We start from the raw sequence: 26,761 nt of genomic DNA on the forward strand, positions 1-26,761 counted from the left end.
TGTACAAAGTGCTTTGAGTATTTTAGGTATAGTAGAAAAGATATTTAAGAACCAAATCTTTTAATTGTTTTTAGGCATTTTTTGCAGACTTAATAATAAGGTTTTTTCCCTCCCTGCATTTTCTGTTATGAAATTCTCTCCACATTCTTTGATTGCCACATATCTCCTTATGTCCCTGGTGTCCGTATTTCATTCCATGTCTTCCCTAAAGCTTTTGGTTCTATTGAAAAAGTGTTTTTTAATTTCCTTTACTAATAGGAACTAACAAGAATGCAGTTCAGCCAGCACTGATGGACAGGTTGCCACAATTACAGATACCTACTGTAAGTCTAGACAAGAAACATAGCCCGCACCCAAAGGGAACACCTGGTCAATGGTTGCATAAGTGTAGCATAAAAAGTCATAGTTGTGTTCTTATTGCCTGGCTCCAAAATGTTCCTAAGGCTCTCAGCCTGGAGGCAGAAAACGAGAGAGAAAACTTTGGGTTATACATAAAGATTTTCATGAAACTAAGTCATGAACACATACGGTACAGTGCATGTGTGCCCCAATTCCTTTCTTCTTCTTTTTTTCAATGTTATCTTGCTCCTGATACTGCAGTCTCTTTTCCCTCTTCAAGCATGGGCCCTCCAGAGCAGACATAGTGAAGTGACCATGGCATGTTAGACACACTGACTGACAGTAATTATCACCATTCATCATTAAGCGTAAGCTAGGGATGATAAGAGCTCTTTATGTAAAATGTCAGCCCGCTGAAATGATGAAAATGATTAAAGGGCATTGGTTTGAAATAGAGACATACATGCTGCACTAGGGCTGAACTGAGCTGACAGCGCAGGGGCTTGTGGATAGAGCAGCCAGCGTGCAGGAAAATAAATAAAGAAGAAGTGTAATTTTACTTATTAACGAGAAAGGCATGGTGAGAACGGAGCTGGTATAGAAACATCACAGGGATCTCTGGGCTGGGCTGCAAGTCGAGTCCGTATTGATAAAATATCACCGTCATCTTGACTTAACTATTCTCTCTGCTCTGTCTCGCTGCTCTTCAGTTCAACACAGCTAACCTCTGCATGAACTCTCTCTGCCATAAATCAATAAGTTGAGCATACTTGGTCAGCTTTTTCAGCAGCATGAGCTACAAGTCAGGAGATCTGTTCTGTTCAGCAGGTGCTGCAGACAACTTCCGCCCAGATCTCTGTGGACACCGTGGGCCACAGATATCATACTCTGTCATCTGCTTTCAGACTTTTCTGTCTCTTCTCTTCTTGTCTTCTGCCCCTCCTCTCATTTTGCCCCACCACTCCTCTTTACCTGCTCTATAAATAGCTTGCCATGTCTCTCCTTTGCTGCGTCTACACCCCTCTGGATGTTTTCCCTGGGGAAGCCAGGCAGGCCCAGGCAGCAGTATAGCCTGCTATTCACTCCTCTCTCCTCTGGGAATGGATGAGTCTCGCTGGCCCTGAGCATCCTCCACCCTTCATCATGCTTGCTGCATGATGCCTTACAGGGACATATATACAAAGCAGGGTCTCACGCTCAAGCATGGAAACACCTGGTAAAGTAAGATGTGAGAGATTGTGCTGGGTGGGGTTTGCCAGAGTAAACTGCATCATCTCATCACGCATCCAGCAGAGGAGCAGGTACTGTAGTGCCTGCTCTTTCTGACCCAATCTTGTGGTTGTGGATAGAGGTAAACTGGGCCGTGTTTACGGTGTATTCTGCTGTTTCCTTGTTGAAAAAGCGCTGTCCCCAGTGCATTTTGTGCTGATATTATGGAAAAAGTTGTGCAGTGCACACTTCTATGCTTCATTTCCATAACAATTTTGAAAGCTCTGGCAGTGGTGACGACGAGAGCATTCTTGTGTCTCCAGTGTTACCAAAAAAAGAATACCCATCATCGTATCACATCACATATAGCATATTTAGTAGTTATTTAAAGTCTCCTCTTCTGTTATATACATACTGTTAAAGCGGCAGATGCTCAAGTTAAACATGGCAGTAATAATTCTTGTGAGCCAAAAGCTCTGACTTGAAAAAGCTCTAAACATTCAGTTTCAGATAGTTTTTTTTACTCTTATATCTTCATATTAATGAGAGGTGATATCTTTAATATGCTAATATAAGACTTACAGCCCTAACAGTGAACACAGAATCCTCAATCACCTTTTTTTTCCACTTAGAAAACAGATGCCTCAAAGGCAACATCCAGGGCTTAAAGTTAGGGTGAGTGTGGAAGCAATATAAATTGCAATTCCTGTAGTGGCCACTAGAGGCTGGCCTTAACTGGAATCCATTCCCATAGATTAAAAATGCCCAACTAAAAAGATGAAAAAGCATTATTAACTGCCTATCAAATGGTTTTTTTTAATGGTTTTTGTATTTATTTTTTATTTGTGGAGTTTTCCCCTTCACAACAACTGTTATGATTTCATCAATCATGTAATAAATGTCTGTCTTAAGAGCCTTCTTATTCATTCTTGCCAGTGTTAGGATGATAGTAAGACCTTAGTGAAAAAACACATTTTTGTGCTGTTAAACTTGACACCTATAGCGCCGAGCTGGAAAAATCAACAAATCAAAAATGCATGAACCAGGTAACGATTGCATTAAAAAAGTATAAACCATGCGGGGGAATCCTATTACTCTGGGATAATGCTAAAACATCACTTTAGTACACCTAACAGATTGAGTTTTCAGTCCACACTCTCTGTCTGCTGGAGTCCCGTGGGGGCCCTGCTGCTGTACATGGTGCCAGGGATCCGTTTATTTTCATGGATATTAAATGTTAAAAATGAGCTTTGTTAGGCATATTGACCTTCTGTTTGACTGTAGAATTATTGCACAGCTGCTGGACTCTGTATTGTGCACCAATTTCTGACCAAGTAATGGCTGGCTCAGTTTTAATTAGATTTTTATTTACTTATTCATTTACTTTAAACTTAACAAAGTCAGTCATGTCCTCAATATGGCAGCACTGAACTGATATTTTTAATTTAGCATTTTTTGGTGCTCTATTCAGACCCGTTACCTGCGTATTAACACAGTAAAGTTATAATAGTAGATTCTAAGCAGAAACCCTTCATTCAAACTTCTACGTGCCTTAAAAAGTATTGTCAGGGGCATTTTCTATAGTAAAAACCATCAGTCCACCATCCTGTGACTAACTCGAAATATTAGTAGATCTTAAAAAATAGAACTTCAAAAGGTACATTTTTTATATATTGTATAGTCAATATAGTAAAATATTTAATCTTTTTTGTTTTAATTTTGATGATTTTGCTGGGTATTTTACAAAAGAATCCAGTGTTTTAAATCGTTAAAACATTGACAGTACAGTTTCTTGGTTAGGATTCCTTTAACAAACTGCATCAGTGCAGCATGACATGGAGGCAGTCAACTTCTGGCACTGCTGATGAAGCCTAGGTTAGTTTGATACTGGCCTTCAGTTTGTCTGTTTTTGAGTTCACTACCAATTAGTCAGCATGAGCCACTGTTACAGCCCAGGTAAGATGCTTAGCTGTTGTCTCTGTTTAAGGAGTAGCTTGATATGAGGAAGTTGATAATCAGCCTCAGTCCACTTCTCAATCTTGGATCTACTTTGTTGACTATCCCATGAAGGAAAACAAAAACAACAGAGATGACTGCCACACTTTTCCTTTCCAGTTAACTTTCTGTTAATGTGCTCGTTCCACTTTCATTAGTTCCGCTCTTCATTTCCACAGGGAACTAATAAGAATACGTTTTAATTTTTTTCTCACTCACTATGTGTTAATAGACCTCTCTGCATTGAATCATACTTGTTATTAATCTCTACTGATCTCTTCCACATCATATCTTTTATCCTGTCTTCCTTCTCTCACCCCAACCGGTCGCAGCAGATGGCCCCGCCCCTCCCTGAGCCTGGTTCTGTTGGAGGTTTCTTCCTGTTAAAAGGGAGTTTTTCCTTCCAACACCAAAGTCACCAAAGTGCTTGCTCAAAGGGGGTCATATGATTGTTGGCTTTTACTCGTAATGTATTATTGTAGGGTCCACCTTACAATATGCAGTGCCTTGAGGTGACTGTTGTTGTAATTTGGTGCTGTATAAATAAAATTGAATTGAATTGAATAACGATGTCAGAAATAAAGAAAAAAGAGATTACACATTTTTGTGTATACCACACAAAATAAGCAGGTGGGGAAAGGACTAGATTTAAATGCCATTTAAATGTGGTAATTGTTTCTGTAAACTCAGAGCATATGTCCAAAGAAAACTTGCAATGCAAGTAACACAGAAACAATAAACTAAAATCTATCAAAATTCAAGAAAAGTTCACAAGAAATTAAACAGTTGTTTCCTGACTAAACGCTGAACTTCAGACCAAAAAATTAAATAACGATTCAAAAAATTAAAAAGTCAGGTTCAGGATTCAGTTTTTGACAAAATACTCAAAAATAATTTTTTGTATAATTATGTAAATTTAATGTGAATAAAAATATTTATTGTGAATAAAAAAAGCAACTGTATAGTGTTTTTTTAATTTTTTATTTATTTATTTTTTAATCCAAAAAGTGTGTGTGTGTGTGTGTGTGTTTGTCCACACTGTTTCATACCATTTCCACTTTTGTTCTGTCTACCACTTTAAAACCTATTGGTGGCACTTATCACATGAGTTCAGAAGCAGAGGGTGAAAAGTTGAAACAAAGTCTTTTCTAAAGGGAACATCTGCATCTGCGTGTCATTATAAGTCTCTCAGCATTCTTCTCCCGCCATCGGTTGTACTGCTTTCTTGGTATCAAGGACAAAAGGCTTACACCACAATGGAGACATTCGGAGGAAAGAAGAGCCTCTGGGGAGAAAAACTTCAGGGAGAGTCTGAAGAAAGATGAGACGAGGAAGAAGAGGGAGGAAGGTTAGTGTAGGTGTGGAGGTAACGAGATGAAGCTTTAATGATCCCTGTGGGGAAAATGGGCCACTGCAACAAATGCTAAGAAGACACAGCAAGAAACACAGAAAGAAAATGGAAAAAAGAGTTGAACACCATTGAACAAAGCACCGTTTTTACAGCAAGTTAGACATATGGAAAACTGCCACAAAGGACAGTGAGTATTTATTCCAACGGGGAGATGTGAGGATATGTAGAAAAACATGCTGAGAGTAAATTTAGAAAAGACAAGGACAATGAAGGCATAAATGTGTAAAATATTCATTTTCTCTTAAAGAAAAATGTAGCCCATATATTTCTGTTACATCATTGTTTCTGTATTGTGGCTCTACTAAGCAGGGCTCCTCTGTAGTACAAGTAGGCTGGCAGTGTTCTCTGCTATTGATGGTTTCTTACTGTTTACAGTTTTAAAAATAGAGGTAAAGCCTATAGTCATGTATCTACAGGTCCAAGTGATTGGACTCTCCACACTGAAGAAAATATTTACACTCAAAAATTATTTAAGTGATTTGATGTAAATTCTTCAAGTAATTTTTTTTGCATAAGTACAAAGGAAAACATTAAATTTAAATGAAATGTACTGGATTGATATGCATTCAATTTATACTAAACATATTTTCCCCAATTTTGCATTTATACATTTCAGTTACATTTTACTCAAAATTATTATAATCAGTTTGTTAGGTGAGGGGGTGATTATTGAAATTATTCATGGCCAAAAAGGTACCAGAAAGTATGTTCACTGGCATCAGCTTTTACAATGCAGTACAAAGTAGCATAAATAAATTAAAATGCGCTTAGATTAATTTAAAAAAAATGTACCATTATAATAAGGAATTAGCTGATGTACTCAGGTTTGTAATCTAATCCAATCCACATTTTAAAGGCAAACTTCATCAAGAAAAGATGCAGTCACTGCATTGTCATTCCTTCCCTTAATGGCTGCTCCACTCTGTCACAGATCACTACCTTCTTATCAGTGATGAGCATTCAGTGTTGAACTGTGTGTGTGTGTGTGTGTGTGTGTGTGTCTGAGGGAGGGAGAGAGAGAGAGAGAGAGAGAGCATCTCTAGTCTTTAGTTTATTACACAGTGGATAAGAGCCAGCATGGAGGTTGTACACATGCAAACATTCTTGGAGCCTGCTTGAAAATTCTTATAGCCTGAAAATAAAAGTTGGTTTTCTCCAACAGTTTTATTTTTAAAAAAGGAAACAAACAAACAACAACAAAAAACTCTATGAGGGTTTTTAAAATGCATTACACATAATATTTACTAATACTAGTAACTCAGTAATTATAAAAATAGTATTAAGCAAGAAGGTAGGAAAAGAAGAAAAATGACCACTAAGAATGCTGGCATAATGTGTAGTGACATATGTTGTGGGTAAGCAGTTGCAGCAACACAAACATGTTATATATTGGGTGTGATCCCAGCCTGGAGTTCTGCTCCCATGTGTTGTGGTTTATTTACAGCTCATTTGTCATCCAGGAAGCCACATGATTTTGTTCCCTTCTCTATAAAATGAACAAACTTTACAGAACTCAGTTTAGAAAGTTTTTTTTCTTCTTCTTCTTCTGATGCACTCTTTGAATCTTGTCAAACAAAACTAGACTCTTTAGGGAAATTTAGTGAAGCAGCCCAGATAACTTCAGTTGAGTGACAATGAAGAATCTAATGTTGACACACATTCATCAGACTCATTTTACTTTAAGATAAGTCTAGGGATAGTAACCACGGTGATACGCAAAGAAAAAGCTGCTTTGTTATGAAGAAAATCTTTAAAGAGGGCCATGATTCAAACCAATTCTGATAAGGTTATATTCTGTGAATCTGGGTCTTGACATGACAACTGAAAGTTGAACTGCCCTTTGAAGTTTACCAACATGTGCTAACCCTAACCATTACACTTTACACTCATTTTTCCCTCTGATCTGTTTTCATGGCCTAAAGTCAACTATTATTTTGCACTAGTACCTATTCAGCTACACTTGAGGCGGCTCCACTCAACTTGGTTTTGTTCGTTTTCCATTACAATCAAGTACCACCTGATTTGTGTGGGGTCGTTACAGTAACCTAAAGTCCTGTGATGTCATTTGTATGCAACATGAATGCCACAACAATGGAGGATGTTAAGGCAAATATGGTGTATGGCTTTGTGTCAGACTTGGGAACCGCGGTCGTGTTTTTTTTGTGTAGCCATTTCCCTTGTTGCCTGGTTTCAAAAATGGTGGTTTTGATTTTTGTGACGGAGACATTCTCATGAGTGACCCCACTGTTGACATCGGATCACCTCAGATCGCTTGGAAACCCAAGCAGATACCGAGAGAATACCTGGTACCAGGTACTACCACCTAATGGAAAACTCCAAAACTGAGTTGTAAAGTGCCAAGATGACCCAAGTTGGTCCTGGAGGATATGTTCTCTTTCAGTTGATTCACTCGGTACAACACACACAGTATGGCTGAAGTCTTGGCTGAAGACACCTCTATTCATGCCTTTAAGGTAGTGTTAGTGGATCTGTGTGCTAGGCAGAGTTACGTCCCCAAAATGCAGACTCACAGACAGGACTGTGAGTTTATAGATAAACAACTAAACTGGGAAGGTTAACTGGGAGATACTAAACAGGCAGAATTATACAGGGAATTACTATACAGACAGGAAACACAGCAAGAAGGAGATCACAACACTGGACAGAAGGAGACACAGACATTATATACACAAGAGGGAATCAAGGCAGAAAGGAAACACAGCTGGACATAATCTGACTGACGAAACACGGGAAGCAGAACAGAACATCACGCACACAGGGACTATCACAATAAGACAGGACATACACTGAGACACAGACTATACAAACAATAGCACACACAGGATGTGAGGATACAAACAACACAGTGAATACAGCGGATGAAATACTGAATAACTGGAACAGGTTAATTGATTAATCCAAATTGCCCATAGGTATGAATGTGGGAGTGAATGTGAGCGCGAATGGTTGTCTGTCCCTGTGTGTTAGCCCTGCGACAGACTGGCGACCTGTCCAGGGTGTACCCTGCCTCTACGCTGCCCTATGACAGCTGGGATAGGCTCCAGCGCCCCCCACGAGCCTGAAAAGGATAAGCGGAAGCGAATGGATGGATGGAACATAAATAACTTCATAAACCAAAACTACACCATGAGCCATACTCAAAACTCAAAACATGATAGGGAGATGAACTGTGATGACTTATGTGCAGCCCTGTAACACAGTTATCCCTCATTTCGATAACCACTGCTCATGGAGCCCAGCTGCACAGGAAGGCAACCTTGTGTTGCACCTTGTTCATCTCCTTCAGGGAACAAATGTTACAGACATAACATTTTTAGTGTATAGCCTGCCAGCACTCCTCCATCCTCGAATGTGGAATTGGTAGATCGCTAAAACGGAAGCCAGTATTTGAATGAAATGTCTTTCAACAGGTAAAAATAAAATGTAAACACATGCACGGTCACGATAAATCTATTTGCACTTCTTCCAGCTCGTAACAGCCTTATTACCCCAAATAAAATCCTATTTTTTTTCTTTAGTTTTTGGACTTTTTTTCACTCTGCAGCATAGCTGTCCCTGATAAGCCACGATTGTACGTTTCTTTACTATACAGCAGGGCTGTCAGTTAAAGATTAAAGAGGTCCAGTTCAAGAAAATAACAGTTCCAGAATGTCATAAAGTTCCACGTGCATTAGAATTCAGTGCAAGATATTTCAGTATATTTAATTCTGCTTTCTCATTCTAAGTTAATCAAGGTTTGCGTTCAACAGTTTAAAAGAAGACCTTTAGAAAAATCTATCCTAAAATAAATGCTTAATTTAAAAAAAAGGAAAACTTGTTCTCTGCATTTCCAGTTTTCTTCTTTTTCCTTCACATGTAACCCATCTCAGCTTTAACCCCTCTTTTCTTGCTGCTCCCCTGAGTTACTTCTTCAGGCTTCTCCCAGCTCCTCATGGAGTTTTCTGTTTTCCCACATGCACTCTAAATAAATGATTTGATTGGCTGAGCAGCATCACGTGGAATGAGTCACAAAGCATGTGATTGGGCTGTGTGTTTCCTGTGTACCAGAGCTGTTGAATATATCCATTAACATCTACCTTATTCATGAACCCATTCAGAACAGCTGTGCCAGATTGAAATAACCAGCAAAGAATGGCATCTGGGTCTGGATCTGGACTGCTGTCCAACTTATTGGTGACCGAGGATTCACAGTTTCAATCTCAAAAATGCCTGAAAACTTTACTTTACTTTAAACACCCACCATCATTGGATACTCAAGTGTCCTGGTGTGGTGCATTAACACGATCTACTAATAATGTGCTTTCTCTTTGCTTGTGAGCACCAAATGAACAATTTGGGAATCAAATCAGTGTCCCTTAATTCATTTCCACCTTTCATTTCTTCATTTCATCTGCCTGACTTAAACCAGCACACCTCCCTGTGACTGTCACCACTCATCATCAGCATTTATTTAAAAAAAACCAAACAAAACATACACTTGCATCTGTAAAGAGGAGAGGAGGGGAGCGCTGGCGATGAAAAGAATGCTTGTAAATTATTTTATATTGGTTTGAGTTTCTTGAGAGGCAGTAATTTATGTGGACTTGTTCTTATAATTGGAGAGTAGGGAATTGGTGTTGGGACTGCGAAGCAATTCTAAAAACAAAACTAGAAAGGACAGACAATAGCTCTGTGTGTCCCAGTGTGTGTGTTCATGTGAGAGAGAGAGACTAAGAGGAAATAAAAGAGAAAAAGAGAGCGCGAGCGTTCTGTGTTTTGGTGAAGCTCCTCTCATCTCTGTGAAGGCTTTTATCGTCTGTCGTCGCAGCAGCTATGAGGAGCGTTACAGGCGGCTCGAAGAGAGACAAGAGAAGGAGAAGCTTGTTAGAGCAGGGAGGTGTTGATGAGATAATTACACAGCTGTCACAGTGCCTGTCTCACACAAGAGCTGTGCCATCAATGAGTGTGTCTGTACATATGTGTGAGCGTACATATTTGCCTGAAAGGATGTACATTTATGCGTTGGTCTATGCACATTTTTGATTGCCATCAAATGTTGCCTTCTACTTCTCTGCATATATGTGTGTGTGTGCTGATACACTTTGTGTAGAGTGATGGCTGCACTCTCCCTTCTGAAATGTATGACCAAGTCTTTTGGGGTGGAAATGAAGTTTTGAGCATCTGCTGTGTTTTGCCATTTCCTATTCCTATACTCGCCTCTTTTTTGTGTTTGTGTGTGTGTATATATATATATATATATATATTTTTTTTTTTTATAAAGACGACATTGTTGCTATTGGCCATACCCAGCCATCGACAGCGCTGCAGGCAAGCCGTTCTGTGACAGCCCATACTTCTTCCACGTTGACTCCAGCCACACATGCGTCCTCTTTCAGCCGGCCATGACCACTGCTGCCTTTTCAGAGGCATCGGAAGGCCTGGCTGATTTGACACATGCCTGTGACATGAAGTGCCAGGCCGCAGGCGCTCACGCACGAGCCCCGGCGCTAACCTACCGGTCCGATGGAGTTGTGGGTGCGAGAGAGGAGGGAAAAGTAATGGCACCGCGAAAAAGTTGAGCGCCGCCCTGGGAAATATGTGTTGTGTCTCTGAGTGAGTGGGAACAAGCTCCCAAGTTGGGGGACAGCTTTTTCATTTGGCGCTCCCAGAGATGTGGAGGAGAGCAGCACAGAGAGAAATTGGTGAAGGTGTAGGTGGGGGTGATGGTTTGTGTTCCTGTTATGAAGAGAATGCTGTGAAACAGGAACAAACTCAATTTTAAGCCCGGGGGTCCTCAAGGAGATGCACTCTCGGTCCCTCCGCCCGGCTCCAATGCCAAACAGAGGCTTTTAACCTCTTCACTGCTGCAGAGCTTTTGAGACCGAGCTCTGCTGCTGGAGCTTACTGGAGGTCAGCCTGTTCCCTCAAAAGCCTTGTAAAGCACTGCTTTTAGAACTTTGTGAAAACAGCGCTTGAAGGTGGAGGTGGGAATGCAAAGGAAGAAAGGGAGAAATAAAAAAAGATGATTGAGCTTTTTTCCGCTTTCCTCCATACAAGATGAGACAAAGTGTGTGTGTGTTGGGGGGTGTGTATACAAAGTGCTAATTACTGCCTGTCCTCTCTTTTATTCACACAGTTGCCGTCACATTAAAGCAAAGCAGCAGACAGGCCACTAAACCCTATCACTTGTATACGAGTCGTAATTCAGGCAGCTAGAGCAAATTAGATAAATGACTCCCACCACCTTCAAAGACAGAGGGATTTCTCATTTGAGTGGAAATTAAATTAATACCAGTGGGAACGGCTTGTGAATCTTCACACGGTCTGCAGCGGTGATAACATGCCGCCTCACATATTTTCAGATTCAGGGAATGGATTTATTTGTCTTTATTTTTTGTGCTTTAATAATAACAGTATAGTGGAGCAAAATTCCCTCGGTGCACTGAAGAATTATTAAATCCACTTGCACCGGTACGCTGCTTTCATTATGTCACTTTGGCGGGCCGGCGGAGAGCACTCAGGGGAGTGTAATTGGCGACATCCATTTGTGACCTTGGGTAGAGCGCAAGGGGCTACCGCATCATCGATACGATGCAATGGGATGTCGGCGCCTTGGCGAGGGAGAGGCAGAGAGAAGGCTGGGAGATGGGGGAGGGATGGATGGAGGGATGAGCGAATGGTGGCACTGCCATCTGTCTATGTGTTCTGACCCACTGCCCTCCACAGCGGCCCAATGCCCAAATTAGAAGGAGTGACACACCAGCTAATTGCAACACGTGAGAAAAGCTACAGCCTTTGCTCAGAGAAATTAGAAGATGACGAGCCTCCTCTTGGCAAGATTTTTATGGAAAAATACTCATGTCTTATTACTCTAAATCATGAAGTGGAGCTTCAATACAGAAGAGTGCTCCATCCCCATTACTTCATTTTGCACTCATCCTAGTTGCCTCTATGAATTGTGGGTGTTCTTGACCCACTGCAAACCACAAATTGACACTTGAGAGCAAAACACACAACTCCCTCTGCAAAACAGCAGTCAGTAAGCACTGTTCAGAGTTGGACTAACCCAGATTAGATCTCTTCATTACTTCTAAGAATGGCTGACTCCTGCTATTTGGAGCCACCAAAGAGCCAGACAGCCCAGAATCATTTTAATAAAGTGAGCTGCAAAATAAGTGATTTTGTGCATGTTCGTGTGTGTGTGTGTGTGTGTGTATGTGGGTGTATGCACACGCATCATTTGCGTTGAAGGGCTGTCAACCCACACAGGTGTTTTCAATGATTCTGCCTAATTAGAACTTTCTTCAGGCTACACTTAGGAACAACTATGCTAGGAGACTCGATAGTCACTACACTTTGAAAAGCATCTTATTGCTCTTAATTCATTTCGATATTACATAATTAGCGCAAATTACAGTTAATAATAAAAATAAAATAATTGCTTTGCAGTCAGTTGCCATCTTCAGAGTGTTTTTGGTGCATCAAGATGACACTAAAACAGCATTAAAACAGAACAGTCTCCTATTGACAGAGGGGGCAAAGTACAGATATTCTGTACTTTTATAGAGTAGTAGAAGTACACATAGTGTTAAAAAATACTTCAGTAAGAGTTGAAGTACTGATTCAAGTTCTATACTCACGTAAAAGTAAAAAAAAAAACATAAACAGAGAAAAAGAAGGAATTAAAAAAATATCTCTATTTTCTGTTTCCTACACTGTAGAGAGTGACTTTGCCTCTAACGGGAAAATTAGTAGAGAAGAGGCTAAAATAGGGTCAAGCAGGTGCGAGAATCTTCGAATTATTCATGGTACAGCAAACTAACTTGTTTATCCTGCACTAACCTGCAGAGGATTTTCATACAACCTTTAAAACACAGTTAGTCAACCTCAGCATGTTTCACAATATCAAAAAAACCTAATGTCACATGTACAGACCCATGAGGACTTACATGTAAGCTTTACATTTACAGTTTAACACCACTGAGCAGTCCTTACCTTTAAATCTAAGCTCTCTTCTTCCTCTTCTGTCCTGTCTTTCTTATCTTTCTCCATCTCTGAGTGAAGTTAGCTGTCTTTCTTTTCTCTCCCAGTGAAATACAGCAGCTGGACCTTTAGCAACACACTGTGAGACAAACTTCATACAGTTTGTGCATTTGATGTTTGTTGAGCTGATAGAAACGCTGCACCTGAAATGACCTGCTACTTAAAAAAAGTGCGCTCCTCTTCAGTAGGGCTTGCTACTTGCTTTAGTACCGCAAGCATAACTTATGGAGACCTGGAGTTGTTAATTAAAAACACCGTCCCACTTTAACCCCTGAATTTGGTAAACGATTTTGCTTCTTTCACCTCTTTTTACTTGGTGATTAATATTGAAACAGGACTGGCTTTCATGTGTCACTGTTCACTCTTAAATTGGTTTGATGTTTGAAGGTTTGCAGTGACATGAAATAATAACTCCCCTCAAAATCCATTAAAGCAAAAGTAACGAGCCTGTTCTGAAAATATAGGAAGTCGAAAGTACAAATATCTGTTTAAAAATGTAGGGTAAAGTACAGAAACCTGAAAATTCTAGTACGGTAACGAAGTATTTGCACTTTGTTACTTCCCACCTCTGGCGATTGAGTGGAGTCAAGTCAGGAGTTACATGCAATCTGTGATAATACTGTGACTAACTGCCGTAAATATTTAAAAATCAGTTGCTGTCTAACTCAAACCAGAAAAAATCAGTGTAGTCACTGGGCAACCTCTGATAGGACTCTACTGAAAAAAAAGACCACATAAGCTCTTATTGTAATAAATGTGGTGACACCTTTAGATGTGGAGGGAAAAGATTTTCTTTCATGCTAGAAGATGGAGCCTTCTCAGATGTGCAACGCTGTAAAAGTGTGTGGTTTTTTGTTAACCTAACCAAATATTCTTTGTGGCTAAATCAAACTAACCGGTGGGTGAAACAAAAAGGGATATTACTATCTGTGCTTAAGTAAAGGCTAACACAGGCACTTTAATGATTACAGGCACTTCTGCAGACACAATAGATACTTCACTCTTTGTTTTCACCCTTATTTTTGTTCCATGCCACATTTACTATGTGAACCAGTCTCTGCTCTCTCATCAGCCGTGTTTCCAGCAGCGACAAGCAACTGTTTCAGTGAACAAACTCCGATAAACACAAAAAACGCAGCAGGATGCGTCAGATACAGTTTTACTCAGACAGTGTAGACGTTAGTGTTAGAGCTGATACTGGACTAAACAGAGCTAATCTTGGATTTGTTCTTTTGTGTCTGCTGCATTTGAAAGAAAATTCTTTTTTTTACTGTATATTATATATACTGCATATTTATTGCAGTATTATGAAAAGATATGTAGCAGTGTTTGTTGTTAAAGTTATGAAGAAAGTCAGACGTCAGTCAAGCACAAAGTGCTCGCACAGTTCTGAGAGGACATCTAATCAGGCAGAAGAGAAAACACCTGTGTAAGTGTACCGTAGCTGTGCAGACGCTTTAAGTGCTCATTACGCGCATCAGCTTTTTTCCTGTCACTTATCGTCAATCAATGTCTGTGCATCTCTTCCTGTGCATGAAATGTCTCTCTGTGGTGCTTTTCTAGTTTTCAGACATAGTTACTCATGAACTATCGCAGAGGAAGATATGTAAATGTCATCATTTCCTTTTCTCCGGCAGACTGCCATCTACAAAACATGCAAATGCACAAAAGCGCAACTTCTGAACAGTCAGTGTCATCATTTCTGAACTTTCACTTTGCAGCATTTTCCAGGGAAACCACAGAGATCACCTCACGGTTGTTTTCTGAAAAATTATCCGAATGAGTAAAAAGCATGAACTCAGCCAGTTGAGGGGGAGGAGGCCAGGCCTTGGCAGTTCGCTTGCTGCTTTGAGGCAAAACGGTTGCATACGGTAGCAAGAGAGACAGGAAGAGAGCAAGTGTCAAGCAGAGAGGTGAAGATGAGAGACCGAAAGCTAAGAAGTGTGAAGTGTTTTGTTAAACTCATTCTAATATGGGGAACAGCACTTGGCTGCTTGACAAGCAGCCTTGGGGCAGAGATCATATTAGCTGGAAGTGCTGGAGGGGTGAGATACACGCACATACACACACATACCTGCTTGAGCAGACTGTATGGACACTGCTACTGTGTAGAATTAATAGTTCACCAAGATGCATTTTTTCCTCATCTGTCCATCCCATCTTGTAAAGTCCTGTCACTCAGATGTGTTTTGATCGAATGTGGAGTGAATTTTAGATGCAGCTGTGTCGGATAAAGACACAAAACAGACAGAAATTATAGGAAGAAGGACAAGTCTGTGTGAGCTGAAATTACTTTAACTTCCATTTGAAGTGAACATGACTAAAGCGCGTGGGTCTCCATGAAGATAGGCTGCTACAGGTCATTCACAGTAAATGGAGGTTTTTATTTTCAGATTCTGAAATGTCATAAGTTTTTATGCACTTTTTAAAAGCTTGATGACCAAACAAGCTCACTGGGTTGGTCCTGGGCTGTATTATATAGTGCTACCAAATTGAATTATTATATAATTATAGTTATTAAATTATGTTTATATTAAATATTTATGAAATATTAATAAAATTATAAAATATTATAAAAAATATTATAAAATATTTATAAAATTGCTGCTATTTCTGTGACATGACTTTCTCTAAAACCTGTTTTTTTTGTAGCTCTGGCTTTCTATTTGAATTTTCTCTCCAGCCCAAAATGGTCGAGGAGTTATGGGAACGTGACGCACACTTGCTAAAAGCAAGGTGGAGCTGATTATGCTGCCCGTGTTCAGACAGCAGTACTTTGTGAATGCTTTGTGTTACAGTGACACAACGAATATCCCGTACAGCTCGTCTTCTCAACTTTCCAAAACCATGTGAGCATAATGGAGTTACAGTCATTTGAACAACACTTGTAAAATGAGTCTGACTCCAGGCTGATGGTAAAAAAGAGTTAAGCTATGTGTTAGCTATTTCAGGTTGGGCTCATTTAAAAAACAAAAACAATTAAACAAACAAGCAACAGAAAAACAGAAAAAAAACACATGCAGCAAATGCTTAATTACCAGGTAAAAGAAAAAAAACAAAACCTTTTCATTTCTGTTTTTTTGCTGTAACAAAGCTAAAGATACGTTAAGTGTTAGCCAGTCTGACTTACTTGGCTTCAACCAGAACAAATCTGCACTTAAATGCCCAAATAATACTGCAGTACTGGACTGGTATTTCTACTTTTACTGACCCAACAAAGTGGTTTGCACTGTAAGCCAAATTCACGCAGCTTACATCCTTACCTACGGCCAATACTGAAGCACCAGTCAACCTAGCATGTACATGTCTGGACTGTGGGAGGAAACCCACACAGGCGCACAGAAAGGCCCCAGAAAGGTTTGAAACCACAGCCTTGCTGTGAGGCATGTTCACACTGCACCACTGTGCTGCCCTTGAAACTTCCAGCCAACAAGCAATAAACAAAAGTACCATGAAAAATAGAGACAGACAAGCAGTATCTGATTGGTCAGCGTCTGCTTGGAGTGACACTTTGCTGTAATGTCTTGCCAAATTGTTTTGCACCCTTGTTAACCTTCTGTATGTTCGTCCCGTGTGTTACATGCTGGTGTTTGGTACTTTCCTTTTACATGCCACTTCTTTCCTGACTTGAAACGCATATGAAAATGGAGCACTCAGATTGGTGGTTTTCACCCATATAAACAAACAAATTAATGCAGTGTTTCTATTCCACTCTGAAAAGCAGTGTTTCGTGTCCTGTTCTATTCTGAGCTCATACCACTGAGGTTCTGAGGTGCCGTGATGGGTGAAACAGGTCAAGGTGACATCACGAATGTGACACCTGGCTTAGAGTTGCCGTGACGACCGTCCCGGCTCATCAGTCACACCTGTCAGACAGGTGTATGTGTGTATGTGGGGTGCTCTGTCGGGTGCCAGTGCACACAGAGGATGGTTATGAAGGACAGGATGGATGGGGCAGGATGACGAAAAACAATCATTTAAAGTTCACCACTTACCTCCTCTGGTGTGTTGTTCTCTTCTCTCTCTTTTGCAGTGAATCTACTGGACACGACTACAATCACAGGAGACTGGGGCTGGCTAACATATCCATCACATGGGGTAAGAATGACTTAACAAAAACATCTGATACCGGCATGTTTGCAGAGCAGTTGCCATTGTGCTAGGTCTCTGCTTAGTCCCAAGTCCACAAATTTAAACCCAAAAAATACCTGTTGGCAAGTTATTTCTATTTTTTTCCCATTTCAAAGCACGTGAGGTGATTTTCCAGGTGGTGGGGAAGCCTGTTCTTATTAAACGCGATCCAGTTGTAACTCTGACACGAAAGGCTAATTACATGTTCGTCATTTGCAGTCAGACAACTACACACAGCACTCACCTAATTCCAACATTGGCTTTGACATCACTCTTAAGCCCCCTGCACATACTGGCAGCAAGGTGCGTATTGCAGAGTGGGATTTGGGGTGGGGGCGGCTCAGCCCCCAGGGAGACAGGGAGGAGAGAAAAAGATGAAAGAGAGAACGAGGTGACAGCGAGGGCACGGCGTCGCGGCATTAGCATATTGTAATGCCACATGATGATGCCTGGGGTGATGAATTAGGACTCCAGCCGCGATCTTTATAGCAGAGAGATGCCACCGTGTCCCTGACTCCCTCGGCTGTCAGCAAAGTGCTAGAAACATTTAACTCACCTCCGGCCCACACAACAGAAGGCGGTGTGATTGAATGGCGGCCAGGAGGAACAGATGGATTGTCTTTCAAGTCCTGAGAAAAGAGCTGGAAGAATTGGATTAGAGCTTTGAGCAAAATCACTCCTCCGGCGTGATACCAGCGTGAGAAGTGAGTCTCCTCCATCCTGACAGGTCCATGTTCTAACATCTAGATTACATAAACTCAGCCTGTAGTGTTTCATTTAATTGGTTCAATATGCAGGAAATATTCACTCATAATTTGATGAGAGAGTTTTTCTTTCCTCGCTGCTCCCGCAGAACAAACACTTGGCAGTGTAGACGTAGAGTAGGAGTTCAGCTTTGTGGTGCTGTAGTCAGGTTACACACACTATGATTATATGATTGTCTATGAAATCACAGATGGTGTGAATTCATTTGAACCTTTTGAGGATTCTTTATTTTAAACAGAAGCTCAGGCCATTTATATCCATTCATGCACAGCAAACCTTGTGTTTAAAAGGTCCTATAGGTTATGAATCGAGATCGATCAACTGCAGACCAGACAACAAACGACGGAGGCACCAGACAAGTGCAATCAAACGATGAGTTTATTAACACCGGAGAGGAAACATCAGCATATGTCTTCCTCTGACAAAAATACAATGGATGCGGGTTTTATAGCAGTGAGGATCACGCCTCCACGTACGTCAACACAGGTCAAAAATACATTGTGTACAGTCATTGTTTACAGACAAGGGTACATCTTGTACATCTCTAATAACTATAAACAGACATGTAACTTCTTTTTTCTATAACACTTGCCTTTTAAGGTAATAAACTTCAAGCTTCAGGGTCTCTAAGGGCTAATAATTGACCCTCGTCATCAATCACTAAGTAGACAGAATTGGCGCAGGTCTCAAAAAGAAGCAGAAGACACTTGGGCCTTCGCTCAGGCCTGCTGCTAGATTTAATGTGTATTGTAAGCATGCATGCAATTAACCTACTATGTTCTCATCTTCCCTCAACATGTATCACCTGGACACTCTCACCAGTGAAGCTTAAAACCCTCTTGGATGGAACATCAACTCTAAACAAGCACAGACATGCAATGTGTATAAAATGAACTCTACCTGTGAATAGAATGAATGTGATAACAAACATATTCAATGCAATATGAACCCTGTAAGAAATATTACTGATAAAATAATGCTGTAAAACATGTTCTTAATGCATTTATCATAAGGCAGATTATATGGTAGCAATGAAAGAATCTCTAAATCCCAACAGTTAAGGTGATGAATCATAAATAAAAGAAAACTACTTTGTAAAATCACCGATTACATGCCAGAGAAAGTAATTTGTTACACTGCTAGTTACATTACTTTCTCATTACAAAACACATTGTCTCATAATTACCCTACAGTTCCACACAGTAACACAAATCACATTTTACAAAATGGCGACAGCACAGAGCAAAGCTGAAAACCAGCATAAAGAGACTTTAAAGCGATCACCATGGCGATTCTACTTTAGAAATTAAACAGGTAGAAATGTAGACTGCCGCCTACTGCTTTGTGTTACCTGTTGGTTGTTAGCTTTAACATCTCTCTGGGTTCATGGCTAGCTTTGTATTAACATGCTGTCTGTTCTGTTAACACTATAATGCACATGTAGTCTGGATATACTTTTCACCATCACACTCGTTGCCTTTTGTGCAATAAAAAGTAATGTTCGTATCTCCCCTGCAGACAGATTCTCAAAAAAACAGTGGAAAAACAAAATAATAACAACAATAATAATTATTATTATAATAATAATTGTGGTAACACTTTTTTTTCTTATCTAGACAAATCTTTTTAATAAAAATAGTTTTCTCAGTGGAAATGAAGCAAAAACATAAATACAAACCCTCCCCAAAGATTCACAGACACTAAAATATCACAACATAGTCATTACATGCTGTACTGTTGGCTAGCTGTTATTTTAATATACTGTATTCAGGGATTAAAATGGGATTTGGAAGATGAGGGAATCCGAAGTTATTGGGTAGGTGTGTAGCATAGGGAAAAGACTCATTTAGAAATAGGTCACACAGTACTTTGTATTATGAACTACTTTAATTTGTTTTTTTTCATGGACGGGCTGGATCGGCTGACCTGTGTGGCTGCTGGCTCTGAGGTTCCAGTCTACAATATATAAGCAGATGTTACATCCGTCCTAGCAGCTTCCCAACCTTGCAAGCTAATTTAAAGGTGCAAATGTGCAGCTTTTCTAAAGAGCATCCACAGTTCAAAGTGACGGCTTGTTACTCTCCTACATTTAATCAACTATGATGACTGGACACCACAGCAAACCAGTATCCTTATTATTAATTTTATGTCCTGTCATAACCTTTGAATTGGGTGAAATAGTTGTTGTATTTGTTGTTGTTTCTCCAACTCATCATGAACAGATGTGCCTGACTTTAAAAAAAAATTACAAAGAGTAAGTACATAAGTACATGTAAGCTTTAGATTTCCAGTTTATCAAATATCACTTGCTGAGCAGTCTGTACCTTTAAAAGTTATCTCTCACCTTCCTCTACTGTCTGCAGTTTCTCACATCTTTCTCCATCTCTGAGAGTGAAGTTATCACACATTTTTTTCCCCTTAAATACTGCTACTGCACCTTTAGGCTAGTGAGGCAGTTGGCCAAGTCGCGTAGAAACATCTTGTGTGTTTGATGATATTTGCTGAGCTTTTTTTTTTTTGCCACTGAAGAAAAAGTAATTCAGTTTATGCTCGCTGCCCTTCCCCACCTGACGGGGATGAGACGAAGGAAAGGGTGTGTGTGTGTGTAGAGTGTGCAGTAGGGTGACATCACTTTCAGGCTTGATGAGTAACTTCATGGTATCAGCTGGAAACCGTGCCAGCCTGCAGCTGACGGAGAATGAACTTGCTTGCTATCATTAAGTATTAAACTGCCTATCACATTTAATTACTTGTTAACTGACAGTGTTGGAATTTTGTTCTGGATTGTTCCAGCCCATTTCAGCTGCTCACTCCATTGACTGTACTGACCCATTTGCATGATGATAACAAATTCTTCCGATGTTTTAATTATAATTTAGTGTTTCTGAAAATCATGCTTTCAATCACAAAAAGCCTTATAATACAACAGTAATACTCAACTCAAAAAAAATGAAGGAAACACTTGATCAAGTCAGTCAAACCTCTGGGATATTGATGGGGTCAGTTAGGTAGCAGAGGGTGCTCTTTAACAGTTTCAGCTGCTTTGGTGTTAATGACATTAACAACAACAATGAGACAACCCTAAAAACTGGAATGGTTTTACATAACACCGACATTTTTCCCTCTTCAACTTTTCTAGCTGTTTTGCATTTGGCTAGGGTCAGTGTTGCCATTGGTGGTGAGAGGTGATACCTCAAACTTATCGAGGATGCACAGGTTGGAGGATGCAACTTCTCTAGGTTGGCACATGAATACATGTGACTGCAAGAAGGTATGGAAGAGCATAGAGGAGGATCCGGTACATAGGGAGGTACTCTTTGAGAGCTGGACAGGGCTGTAGAAGGTCCAGGACTGGTTGCTATTCCTTTGTGCAAGGAGGAATCCTGTTCCTCCTTTGTGCAAGGAGGAACAGGATTAGCACTGCCAGAGCTACAAAATCACCTCCAGCAGGAGGTGCCCTCATCAATTTCAAAGATGAGGGCAAGTTCATCATATCTGACAGGCTTGAAAGAGTGTGAAGAAGCTGTGGAGAACATTACGCTGACTGGAACATTGTTCATCATAACCGGTTTGGTGGTGGCTCAGTGAGGGAGGCAGGGGAGGCATATCCACAGAAGGACGCACAGACCTTTACAGGCAATGGCACTCGGACTGCCATCAGGATGAAATCCTCAGACCCTGGTGCAGATGGTCCTGGTGGGTCCTGCCGCCCGTCCCGATGTCTGTAGGTTGATATTTCCATCAAACAATTTGGCATCCATTCCTAATGCGTTACCCGGCCCATATCGATACAGATATCCAGCACAAGTTTATTGTTTTCCTACACTTTAAAAACACATCCTACCTGATGTGTTTTTAAAGTACTCAGTTAAATTGTATATATTGCTTAGACTGCAAAGAGGACTCAGTGATTTTGTGTTGCTGTTGTTGTAATTACTACTAAACAAAGTCAAGGTCACAGAGTTATCAAAACTACCTCTGTGCTTCCTGCCACGCCAACAAAAAAAATGACACCTCTTTCTTCATGTTCTGTATCCTCTCAAGAGTAGAGTGTGCATCATGTGCAGTGTTATAAAAAGAGCTGCGCTATATTTAATTTTTAAAATTTTTTACATTTCCTCTTCATTTGTTGACAATGAGAGAAGCACTGCATTTTTCTGATGGCTCATTTTTGTAAGACAAAACTAATGTTTGTAGCTGGATAAATACACATCATGCTGCTGACAAGTTACCTGAGATCAAGAGCGTATCCAGCGCTTGGTATCTCTGACATGCTGACATTAAATATTCAATGCACATATTGCCATACAAATCTCTCAACTATACATTACTGTGCATACATAGAATTAAGGTTGCTTGTATTTTCACCACTGATGGCTCCAACTGTATTTTGTCAGTTGTGTGTTTCTGGGCACAGAAAATGCTAGGCTTGTTTAATGTAAGTAAGGAGCTGCTGTCTTCCGTGTGGGAGGTTTGATATACTCAGAGCAGTAAGTGCTACAGTAGAGTGTGTATGTTTTGAGCTTGATAATGATGCATTCAAAATGATTCCTCAGCAAAGCTATTGAAGCAGCGGCAGTGCTTACTGCTGCTGCGGGTCAGCTTCTGCTTTCAGTTTTTTCAGCCATGGTGAGTGAAAACCAGAAAAGTATCTACGTTTAATGGTTTGAGTCTCCTCGCCAGGACTGCACCCGAATAACTATACAGTATGGCTCAATAAATAATAAAGAATTTAGAGGTCCTGATGCACAGCTGTTTACAATAGGTGGGCTAGGGTTAACTGTGAGCATGAGTGCAAGTGGTTGTGCGATTTGATCAATTGTACCTCAGCACAGGAATCACATGGTATATGTATTGTATGTTAGGGTTAGGCTAACGCTAACGCTATGGCAGGAGAAGCACCGAAAATGTTAGGTGATTCCTGACACCGGTCGGTGCTCACTGTTGTTCTTCTTGCAAACGGTGGGCTGTGCCACAAGCGATTGCTGGCTCACAGTGCACTTTGATGTCATTCTTGTTAGACAAAATGAGTAGACATGGACACCTGAGTTTTTGTAGGCAATAATGTGAAAGCATGCCACGACTTTATAGGTGTTTCTATGATATATTAATGCAGGAGCATCTCATGCAGTCAGGACACACAGTGGGGGTACTGCTGCAACGGTGAAATAAGAAGACACGTTCTTCAGAAAACTTTGTTCCCTGCTTAAATTTCTTCTTGTCTTGTTCTTGCCAGAAAGCAGTGATTTTATTTCTGATCAGCTACACCTGTGGTGTAGGTGAAGACCTGCCTCAAGTATTAGTATACATCATAATATGGAATACTGTACTCATGTCACAGTTTGGATGAGCAGTGACTTATCGTAATGCTTATCGTGACGATCATAATCCTAGAATAAGGGCTGCTTTGATACAAAACTGTCTTCATTAAATCATCAATACTAACATGTAATTTTTGACTGCATTACTATCATTAGATATAATATCACATTCTTTGATAAACAGCTGAATGCACAAGGCTGCGACATGAGATTTTCAAAGGAAAGCCCACCAAACTTATTTTAGTAAGTGGCAGCCAATCTCAGAGTTCAGTGTTCTTGCATATGAGCTTCCAGTGGTGCCTAGATTGTAAAAATGAGATCAACAGTTTACATCAACTGACTGACTGAGCATTGTAGTGTCATAAACCATAAATGTTTTGCTTAGTGTTGTAGTTTTCTGAACTGATTGTTGCCACCATGAGCTGGTAAATATGGGCTATGTTTGTGGCTAGAAAAAGTTAGCATTTGGCAGGAGTGGGAAGGAAAAACTGTCTTTTAACAGGAAGAAACCTCCGGCAGAACCAGGATCAGGGAGCTGCAGCCAACTGCTGCAGAGGAAGACACAACAAAAGACATCCTGTGGAAAAGAGCCAGAGATTAATAATAATTAATGATTAAATGCAGAGAGGTGAATAAGCACACAGAGTGAAAAGAGGCGAATGAAGAAGAAATTCTTAGTGCATCATGAGAAGCACAAGACCTTGTGTGTGAGGACAAGGAAGTCTCTGTGAAGTTACTAACATCAGGGTAGAGGTACAGTACTAACTTTTCAAACCTTCAATGACCCTTTAATATATAATATGTTGATAAAATCGCGATGACAACAGATGTGCTTCATTTGTGCATTACTGTGCTTCTTGGCGACGCTGTTGCTGATGTTGTGCAGCACTTCGTTCTTAACATTTGTTTGTAACTGTCACTCCTCTTTGGTGTGGTTGTAGTTATGTGACGACTGCCACAAAGACGTATGGAATTTCGCAAAGGACAACAAACGCTGAGAACAAACTTATGTCTGGTATATTTTCTTCCTCAGTTGTGTTTGGTTGAGGGTTAAATTGACATCAGATGTCATGGCAGCCTTCTCTGTGTAAAGCACTCTTTCAAATGTATTTATTTTTTTGATATTTTACTTTTGGCTTTCTCAGCTTTGTTGTATAGTGCAGTGAGGAGTGACAGGAAAGCAGAGGGAGAGACAGGGGGAAGACATGCGGCAAAGGGCCGGTCGCCAGAACCCGGGCCGGCCGCTCTGCGCCAAGCAGCATGTGGTCGCCTGCTCTTCCCAGTGAGCTAAACCAGAGCCTGCACTCCTTCAAATTTAATACAAACTAAGATATCCAAACCTTCTGCTTTAATATCTGATGATGATAATGTTACGGTAACAGTAATATGTGTATTCATAGTCTGGGTTGACTTTTAACTGAGACACAGTGTAAGAGAGGAAAACATTAGTGAGACCTCGTGGGCTCTTTGATAAGTATATATTGACACTTTCTAACTCTCCCTGTCTCTCTGTCACACTTCCATACACACATTCTCACGCACACACATGCAGCATGCATACAGGATAAGGTCATTTTTTGCCATCCTGACAGTTTACAATGTTATGGATGTGCCATGCCAGCAGCATCCGGTTCTGGGCACAGCAGCTTTCTGATGTTCTTAGTTTAGAGAAAATACAAGTGCAGCAGAAGGACTGTGTCACAAAAAGCTGTTGTTACTGCACAGAGCGTGACTCCTACATGAACAGTCGCACTGTGTTTGACTCACAAAGTGGGTGAGAAGTTTGGATTCAGCAGTATTGTGTGAATGTACTGTGACATAACAAATACATTAAGCATGGATCTGCTGATAGTCTGCTGGCTCAATTATGTTATTTTTATCTTGAAGTGTTGTTCAGGAAGGGACACACGTGTCACTAGGAGTGAGTGAAAAAGGCAAAGGTGAGAGGGAGAAATAGAGAGGTTGCCCACAGGGAGCACAGGAGGAATAAGTGTCAAGTCCATGCCAGAGGAAGATGGATTAAAGCTGCCATTGTGCGGTTTTCTGAATGTGGAGTAATTTTTAGGCAGAGGGCTAGAGATTGGATGCTGACATTTGCCATATGCAGTGCCAACAGTCAGATTCATTCCCTTTGATTTGGTGCCTTAAATTATGTACAAATGATGCATGATATCTGCTTAAATGGTATAACTGTTGACATATGAAATATTTTTTCATACTATCTTCACTGAAATTCTTCATCAGCTCAAATTGCCCGTCAACCTCTGTTTCCAGATTTAAAAGGGGGCATCTCAAGCTCTGTCTGAAATGGGCCTTTGGGTCCTCTCTTTCTAACCCTTCCTCCTGGCGCTCTGCTTTAGCCAAGTGCTGGAAAAACTGATCAAACAGTGTTTTACATTACAAATGGATAACGACCCACAGCATGCTCCAAAAGCAACCCAAGAGTTTCTCACTGCAAAAACATGTGCTATTCGTCATTTTCCATTAAGTCACCTGATGTTAACCTGATAGAGTATGCATCTTTTTATTGGAAGATAAAACTGAATGTAGGAAGACCTCTGCCAGAGGTTTCTTCCTGTTAAAAGGGAGTTTTTCCTCCCCACTTTTGCCAAGTGCTCGCTCACAGGCGGCCGTGTGATTGTTGGAGTTTTCTCTTTATTAATGTAGGGTCTTCAGTTTAAGATGTAAGCTTCAGGCCACTGCTGCTGAATTGGTGCTGTGTGTAAATCAAATTGGATTGAATTTGGTTTAATTAAATCAGATGTTAGGAAGGGAGGTAAAGTTCAAACAGAAACCTACATGTATATGTACATAACAAGCAGCAGTGGTTGGTGGCTGAAGGTGACCGTTGTAATTCTTTTCTGGTGGTTGCATGGTGGGTGACCTTCAGATAAATAAACCTACAGATAAATACTAATAAAAAATAAACAGTAGTTACTTTAAGGTTTGCCTTGGAATCTGTTTGAACACGAACATCAAATTGTGTCTCCTGGAACAACTTTAAAAACGAAAATAAAAATAAAATTGTATAAACAAACCATTCAGACACAAAATTAAAACCACCTGCCAATGATTGTGTTTCCTTTGTGGAGCTAAACAGCCTCTGGGGTATTGACACAGGACCTCTGGGGGTATCCTCCACTGTCTGACAGCAGAGCTCTTGGATCTTGTGAGTTTTATGGCATCTCTGTTCACTGTTTAGCTCAGGTAGAGATCTTGCAAAGGGTTGGTGTATAAGACAGATTGTTCTTACAAATTAGCTTAACTGACACTAAGTTGTTTACAGTCATTTAATGGAGATAGGATTTTTCATAACAAATATTAAATAACCTTATTATATAAGTAAGGCAGTAAATTAGTTAACAAGACTAAAGTTTTTCTTATAGAAGCATGGAGAGATGGAGGGAAATGATGGAGAGAGACTGCAAGAGGTAGATAGAATATTTTAGCACTGTTACAGCCGGATTAAAATGTTCCCAGCAAAATAGCTGGGGAATGTCAGCTCGCACTTACTCTTCAATCGATGTGTCCGTGAGTGTGTGCGTGC

The 26,761-nt window shown here is 40.4% G+C and overlaps 1 protein-coding gene across 4 annotated transcripts in view; it reads left to right on the top strand.

Moving 5' to 3' along the window:
• The window catches only part of epha8 (eph receptor A8), a 144,245-nt gene that overhangs the window by 15,939 nt on the left and 101,545 nt on the right, over positions 1 to 26,761 (top strand). For all 4 annotated transcript variants that reach the window (XM_005452257.4, XM_005452258.4, XM_005452259.4 and 1 more), the window contains exon 2: positions 17,031 to 17,095. In XM_005452257.4, the coding sequence (XP_005452314.1) occupies positions 17,031 to 17,095 (65 nt within the window). The remainder of the gene's footprint in view (positions 1 to 17,030; positions 17,096 to 26,761) is intronic.

The sequence above is a fragment of the Oreochromis niloticus genome, linkage group LG5 (assembly GCF_001858045.2).
Source record: "Oreochromis niloticus isolate F11D_XX linkage group LG5, O_niloticus_UMD_NMBU, whole genome shotgun sequence".
Lineage (NCBI taxonomy): Eukaryota > Metazoa > Chordata > Actinopteri > Cichliformes > Cichlidae > Oreochromis > Oreochromis niloticus.